The 8,046-nt window shown below is 41.6% G+C and overlaps 1 protein-coding gene across 2 annotated transcripts; it reads left to right on the top strand.

Annotated features, from left to right (window-relative positions):
* Window positions 1-1,083: 1,083 nt before the first annotated feature.
* hccsb (holocytochrome c synthase b) lies at window positions 1,084-7,497 on the top strand. 2 transcript variants are annotated; one of them, XM_020509089.2, is made up of 7 exons: window positions 1,084-1,248; window positions 1,655-1,828; window positions 2,325-2,500; window positions 3,916-4,064; window positions 5,625-5,744; window positions 5,994-6,080; window positions 6,254-7,497. In XM_020509089.2, exons 2-7 carry the CDS (start codon window positions 1,690-1,692, stop codon window positions 6,450-6,452), a joined length of 870 nt encoding a protein of 289 aa, XP_020364678.1. In that variant the 5' UTR covers window positions 1,084-1,248; window positions 1,655-1,689; the 3' UTR covers window positions 6,453-7,497. The 2 variants fall into 2 exon arrangements, with proteins under 2 accessions (XP_020364678.1, XP_020364677.1); XM_020509088.2 differs by having other exon boundaries at window positions 1,089-1,248; window positions 2,322-2,500.
* Window positions 7,498-8,046: the final 549 nt, after the last annotated feature.

The raw sequence follows: 8,046 nt of genomic DNA, 5'->3' as shown, positions 1-8,046 counted from the left end.
CGTACTATTGTTTGTACAGAAGAACGTGATACCTTCAGGCGTTTAGAAATTGCTCCCAAGGATGAACCAGACTTGTGGTCTACAATTGTTTTTCTGAGGTCTTGGCTGATTTCTTTTGATTTCCCATGATGTCAAGCAAAGAGGCACTGAGTTTAAAGGAAGGCCTTGAAATACATCCACAGGTACACCTCCAATTGACTCAAATGATGTCAATCAGCCTATCAGAAGCTTCTAATGCCATGACATCATTTTCTGGAATTTTCCAAGAGTTTAAAGGCACAGTCAACTTAGTGTATGTAAACATCTGACCCACTGGAATTGTGATAAGTGAAATAATCTGTCTGTAAACAATTGTTGGAAAAATCACTTGTGTCATGCACAAAGTAGATGTCCTAACTGACTTGCCAAAACTATAGTTTGTTAACAAGAAATTTGTGAAGTGGTTACGTTGTTACAGGTGTCAAGCTTATAGGCATGTAGCAGCAGTGTGTAGGAGGGAGGTTCCTTGATGTGAGAAGTGTGCAGAAGGGCATGAGACAAAGGAATGTGTAGCATTGGGGCAGGGAATCAGAAATGTCCTTTGCGAGAGAGGCAGGTTGAGTTTTCCAGGGTCAGAGTGGTGCAGAATATGCTGATGCAGTGAAGAAATTAGAGGAAGATGGGTCAAGGGGGAGGTATCCTGAGAGGAGTGGCGTGAGTAGGGATAGGCCAACAACAGATATATATATATATTTGCATTTTTAGCAATGGTTATCAACTCTACTGCAAGGATGTAACGTACGTCGCGGAAAATTGAATTTGTGGTGGCAGGTATTTGGGTGTTCAAGACTTGACATCAGAAAAGTTACAGGGTGTGTTAAGTGGTGGTGTCCCATACTTTCAGGTTGTTGGCCTGAGGTAGGAATAAATAGATTTAAATAGTAGAGTAGGGTGGTGTTAATCTGTTTTTCTTTTTTTTTGTGAATGTAGTGTTCGATTGTAGGGTATTTAAAAAATAATAATAATAATTCAAGCAACGTTTAAAACGTATAAGGGAGTTGTACTCCAGTCTAGTAGGTGGCAGTAATGTAACATTTATTGGATGCCAACCGCCGTTAAACCTCATCGAAGAAGAAGACGTACTGTTTCACAACTTCGGAGCAACACAGCAACCGATTGAACAACCAATGTGCCAAGTACATTGCATTGTGGGAAACGTATCCGCACGTTGACATTGGTGATACAGCGCCAGTGATTTCAAGGACCCAGGTAGGTGATTTGATGTTGGAAATTGTTCTTATGAGTCTTTATGTTGATCAGATTGGTAAACTATACAGTGAGGACATATCCGATGGTGTGATACGCTTTGTTTTCAGTAACGTTACATCTATTTCTTAATACATAATTGAAGAAGTGCTAGCTAGCAGCTAATGCTAGCTTATAGGTATGTAACTGAATTACACTATTTTGTAACAATTTCGGTTTTTTCTAGCTAGCGACATAACTGCATTTGCTGGCGTAGCTACTTAGATCCTTTCTCCAGTCTAGCTATCATTTATGAGACAGAAAAATAGCTGCTAGTAAACTACTGTACTATCAAGAAGCTAAGTAGTATTTTGGCTGACTAGACTGATTCAGCTAGCTAACTAAACGTCTGACCACTTTTGTCCTCTAGCCCATCTTTCTGGACAAGGACAGGTCAGTTCAGAAATGGGTGCCACTATGTCCAGTCCTGCTCCACCCACAGTCAAGGCCGAATCTATGATGGCCTCTCCCCCTCCTGCGTTTGTTGGCGGCGTGGCCCCACCACAGGGCTGTCCTATGCACCAGGCACAGGAACCAGTCAAAGGTAGGCTCCATCTCTGTTTCATCACCAGGACCGATAGCTTGCCGGTCTATATCGATTTTTCTAGATTTTTTCCTGAGCTTTGCTTACCATGTACTATTGTTAGTAGGGTAAATCAATTTTAAATCATACACTGTTTCATAGCACCTCTTTTGATTTGATTGAAACTTTCCATATATATATTTGCCCAATGTAGAAGCGGTCAGAGGTGACTTTTTGGACCTGAATGCCAAAACCTTCAAAAGATAAAGCTTCTCCAAAGTATATAGTGTACAATTTGTAATCTGTGTAGTGATTGATTGTGTTGGTTGATCGTTGTTGTGTCTGACAGGTTGTGGTAACAATTTCCCTCTCTGAGGATGTATCTATCACGTGGAGCTTTTCTCTTTGGGGAAGGAGTTATTCCTGACTGTGTGACCCACTTGACAAGGAACAACTCCTGTTCCTATTCCCTGGATCTGTTTTCTAACTTTTGTTTTGCCATAAATGCCCTCAGCAGTTGCCCCTCCATCAGAGTGCCCCATGCACCAGGCTACTGCTGCTGCCCCTACAGAAGAGAAGCTTGCTGCTGCAGCAGGGCCAGTGCACCAGGACCGGGCCTATGAGTTTGTGGCGTGTCCTATGAAGGCAGCAGCAGCCGGACAAGGCCAGACTGACATTGACCCCACTAACATGGTCAGTATGATGATAATGCGTGTACATGTTCCACGTTATGGACTTGCTTCCATTCAGCCATAAGTGCATTAATGAGGTCGGGCACTGATTTGAGCAATTACGCCTGGCTCGTATTCGGGTTTCCAATTCATCCCAAAGGTGTTTGATGGGGTTGAGGTCAGGGCTCTGTGCAGGGAGTCAAGTTCTTTCAGACCGATCTCGACAAACCATTTCTGTATGGACCTCGCTTTGTGCACGGGGGCATTGTCGTGCTGAAACAAGAAAGAGCCTTCCCCAACTGTTGCCACAAAGTTGGAAGCACAGAATCGTCATTATATGCTGTAGTGTTAAGATTTTCCTTCACTGGAACTAAGGGGCCTAGACCGAACCATGAAAAACAGCTACAGACCATTATTCCTCCTCCACCAAACTTTACAGTTAACACCGTGCTTTTGGGCTGGTAGCGTTCTTCTGGCATTCACTAACCCCAGATTTGTCTTTTGGACTGCCAGATGGTGAAGTGTGATTCATAACTCCAGAGAATGCGTTTCCACTGCTCCAGAGGCCAATGGCGGCAAGCTTTACACCACACCAGCCAACAAATTGCATTGCGTGTGGTGATCTTAGGCTTGTGTGTGTCTGCTCGGCCATGGAAACCCATTTCATGACTCTCCCGACGAAGTTGTTGTGCTGACGTTGCTTCCAGGGGCAGTTTGGAACTCGGTAGTGAGTGTTGCAACTGAGGACAGACCATTTTTATGCACTACGCACTTCAGCACTTGGCGGTCCCGTTTTGTGAGCTTGTGTGGCTTACCACTTCGTGGCTGAGCCGTTGTTGCTCCTAGACGTTTCCACTTCACAATAACAGCACTTACAGTTAGTTGACATGGGCAGAAATTTGACGAACTGACTTGTTGGAAAAATGGTATCCTATGACAGTGCCATGTTGAAACTCACTGAGCTCTTCAGTGTAGGCCATTCTCTGCCAATGTTTGTCTATGGAGATTGCATGGCTGCGTGAGGGATTTTATATACCTGTCAGCACCGGGTGTGGCTGAAATGGCCAAATCCACTAATTTGAAGTGTTGTCTACATACTTTTGAAGTGTAGCTCTCTAAGAGGAAAACTGCCATTTACTACCAAATTTGGAAATTGCACATTCTGCATGCTACTATTACAACTCTCACCAGCAGTAAATTGAAAGCCCGACTGAGTTGATTTACATTTTTTGGTCGGGACCTGCAGTCACCCCGTTCTGGGGCAGTATGGCTGCTGTAGATCATGTTTGTTTTTTTTCTCACCATGATTTCAGCTGATTTGGTTGGTTGATAGGTGCTCAACTAGAGTAGTGAATGGAAAAGTCACTTTATAAAAGTTGATAAACAGACCAAGGTTAAACATGTTGGCTAATGTTATTATCATCCTGTTCTGTCCAGATGCCTCCACCCAACCAGGTCCCTGCCCCAGACCAGCCCTTCCTTCTACCAGTGAACCGAGAGGAGTCTAAGATCCCGCGGGCCGGAACAGGCAAGAACTGGGTCTACCCCTCGGAACAGATGTTCTGGAACGCCATGCTCAGAAAGGGGTAAGGATACCCTAACATTTGCTACAAAAATGTAGTTTTACAAAGGATACAATTGAGCAGATCTTGTTTCCTGAAAATGGTGGAATAGTAAGCTGTAAAATATAGGCTGGGCTATTGAAGTGCTGTCTTGACTCACTGCGAACACATTGTAATTGTGAGGTGTTTTGGTCTGACTTTTTATTTTGTCTTATTTAGTAGACATGCAAATACTCGTTATACATAACACTGCTTTCCAGAAGCAGGAGACGACACTGTACTGCACTGTCCTTTAGTGCTGAGCATTTAGTGCTTTTTGCTGTCGTTATGGTTCGACCTAATACAAATTATCACAGGTTTCGATTATTTTTTAACATTAAATGCATTGTGGGTTGAATACTGTAACACAGAATAAAACCATTTTTAAAAGTCACATGGTGGTAGTGACTGCCCATTACTGCTTATAACTTATTAACCATTTATTCACATTACTTTACTTTAATAAATATTTCAGTTGTTGTGTATCTTACATTTCACTGTTATTCAATTCCAAGTCATCATCTCATCTCTATAGAGCTGCTGTCTGACAAAATCACTATTTTGTAGTTCAACCTAAATAAGGCATACTTTTATGACTGCTGAAAATCACTTAGATTTTGTATTTTCAGGTAGAGATACCTCGCGAAGCAACAGCTGCTCTCTATATCACCTCACCATTGCACATGCTTCTCTCTTCCATAGCAGGCGTAAAAGAAACAGACCAGACAAGTAGATGCGCAGTGTATTATGGTCATTGGACTAGTAACCGAAAGGTTGAAAGTTCAAATCCCCGAGCTGACAAGGTACAAATCTGTCGTTCTACCCCTGAACAGGCAGTTAACCCACTGTTCCTAGGCCGTCATTGAAAATAAGAATTTGTTCTTAACTGACTTGCCTAGTTAAATGAAGGTAAAATATATATATTTTTTTGTTAATTGTCACATTTTATGCATTAAACTATGTCTAATATTGGCCTATTGGAAACTACTACTACATCGCACACTCCCTACTACATCGCACAGTTCAGACTGGTCTGATTTATCTCTAGAGAAACTGCTTTGTGCGCATTGAGCTCACAGAAAATAAATTGAGTTTAAAAACTGAAAAATAACTGCAATTTAAGTTAATCACTCAGCACTTCTGTCCTTTAAAGATGCACTATGCAGAAATCCGCCATTCCACATCCGGGTTGCTAAAATAGTTCGCCTAATTTCAGTTTGTATAGTGTAGAGAATAATTTTACCATCTAAACTGCTGTGAAATATCCATTCCATAACCTAAATGATTGTATTTTCAGCTTTTTGAAGCTGGTGTACAAAACCGAAAGCATAAGGTGCAAAAACTAAACCTGAGCGTAAAACAAAGAAACGGCGCACATAGGACAGATATACTGCGTCTTAGACTTGCTTTCAATGAGAATGACAGATCTAAAACTCATATTTCTATGTGAATTTAGTTGGGTCACCCAAAAAGTTACATATTGCCGCTTTAAAACAGAAGAAAGGTTCCATTTCTCACCAGCCGTGTTAACCTCTTCATCACCAGGTGGCGCTGGAAGGAAGATGAACTGGGTCAGCAGGACATGTCCAACATCATAAAGATCCACAACACCAACAACGAGCAAGCATGGCAGGAGATTCTTAAGTGGGAGGCCCTCCATGCTGGGTGAGTAGAAAAAATACCAAACAGTTTCAGAGCCACTATATTAAGTGCTTTAGTTAATCATGGATTTAGTTATTCATAGTTGGTCATAGTTAATAATTAAGCTAATCATGGATTACATCATTTTAGAGGCCTTCCAGACTGACACATCAATAACCTGTCTGGCCCCCAGATCCAGAAGCACCTCTTTTATTTTGTTACAAAATGTTTTTTTTTTTTTGACCTGTTCCCCACTGACATGTTACTTGTTAGGGAATGTCCATGTGGTCCATCCCTGAAACGGTTTGGTGGCAAAGCTAAGGAGTTCTCCCCAAGGGCTCGAATGCGTCACTGGATGGGGTGAGTTTTTTATTTTTTTTACTTTAAAATGTTTGTGCAAGAAGTTATTTGTACAGAGTACATTCTGAATTGAAGCCTTAACATGATATGCTCATTTGAAAGTGGAAGTGGCTTGATATGCTTACACAGTTCCTTTCACAGTATAATGTATTTACGTAAATGTGTTTCTACAGATATGAATTGCCGTTTGACCGTCATGACTGGATCGTGGACCGCTGTGGCAAGGAAGTCCGCTACGTGATCGACTACTACGACGGAGAGATCAACAAGGACACCTATGAGTTCTCCATCCTGGACGTCCGTCCAGCTTTTGACTCTATAGGTGCAGTCTGGGACAGGATGAAGGTGGCCTGGTGGCGCTGGACCTCGTAAGCAGCAAGCAAAACACTGTAAAACAAGGTTTTACATTCTTCATTTCGATACTGAGATGTTATAAAACGACAACAACAACCCCAAGAAGACCCATTCAAAACTGCAGTAAATGCTTCATCACGTGTCTGTAATATACCAGATTCTCCGTCATAATCCTATTGATTTCACATTTGATTTCACTGTTTGATGTGTTTTGAGGTGTTTCGGTTCTAGATTCTTCTAGTGTAGTTTAAACGCCTTGGTGCACACATTATCCAGCGAGGGCGAGTGGCTTGCTTTAAGGGTTCGCTGGAGGTATGGTGCTTGGGTTCTATCCTCTCAGCCTTTCTAATATTGGTATAATTGCACAGAGAATGATTTGCTATAGATAAATGCGATGGAGATGGATGGGCAACCCAGCAGGAATGTTGACCTTTCAACCAGACCAACTGCAGGACCCCCCAACCCCCCTTCTATTTACAGACTTTTTAGTTTAGATAATATACCCTGTTTGTTTTGATGGTCAAATATTAAAAACTTTGTTGAGTATTTCTAAAACAAAATAAGATGACCAAACCACTATCATTACATCGGTCTGGGCTTAATATACTGTAGAGCTTTGCAACATAGTGGGCTGTTTTTTTTTTATTTGGATCATGCTTTTAAACCTCATACTATTCAGTTGCGTTTGTCACTTACTGTCTATTAAAGTGAAAGTAAAACCGTAGTCAGCTAAGTCTTTTTAAATAGATGCTTTTAGACTATTCTGTGGTCAAACCTTTGAGTGTACTCCATTTTGCTTTTGTCTCAAGATACCCTTCCTGGTTTTGTAGTGATCAGGTACACGTAGGCCTATTCGGAGTTGTAGCTAGTTTTCTTTCTCTCTGTTCTGTCTAGTTGTATAGCCATGTCGAATTTCCCCGTCGGCTACTGTGGGAAGCTATGCTGATTGATTGTATTTATTGTCTGTGAGGTTTCTGTGTGTACAGCTGCTTGTTTTCTAAAATGATTTTATTCCTTATTATCCAAACTACCATTAAACTTGGTACTATTGGCTCTGAAACCATTTGGTCTCTATCTTGTCAGTTGTATTTTCAGCACCATCTTCTGGTTTAGTGATAAAACTGTAGCTGGGCTATATGAACTGCAGATGGCGCCATATCTCCAGGATATATCTCCTTCCATATCACTCCCGTTTCTCAAGGACCTGCTTTGCATGCCAGGGCTCATTACGAGCCAGCCCAAAGGTGGGTGAATTTAAGTGTGGGTCACAGTGTAATGAACGTGAAAGAAAGGCACATGGTTTTTAAAAAGGAGATCTAAAGTAATTCAATAATCTCACCTGAAACCTTTTTTTACATTACATTTTTTTTTACTAGGCGAGGCAGTTAAACTCGTCTTTACAATGACAGCCTACTGGAGAACACTGGGTTAACTGCCTTGTTCAGGGGCAAAACAACATATTTTTACCTTGTCAGCTCAGGGATTCGATCTAGCAACATTTTGGTTACTGGCCCAACACTCTAACCACTAGGCTACCTGCCTAGTATCAAATCAAATGTATTTATATAGCCCTTCGTACATCAGCTGATATCTCAACGTGCTGTACAGAAAC

This window comes from Oncorhynchus kisutch, linkage group LG18, assembly GCF_002021735.2.
Source record: "Oncorhynchus kisutch isolate 150728-3 linkage group LG18, Okis_V2, whole genome shotgun sequence".
Classification (NCBI taxonomy): Eukaryota; Metazoa; Chordata; class Actinopteri; order Salmoniformes; family Salmonidae; genus Oncorhynchus; species Oncorhynchus kisutch.
This window is presented reverse-complemented; position numbering and strand designations above follow the sequence as displayed.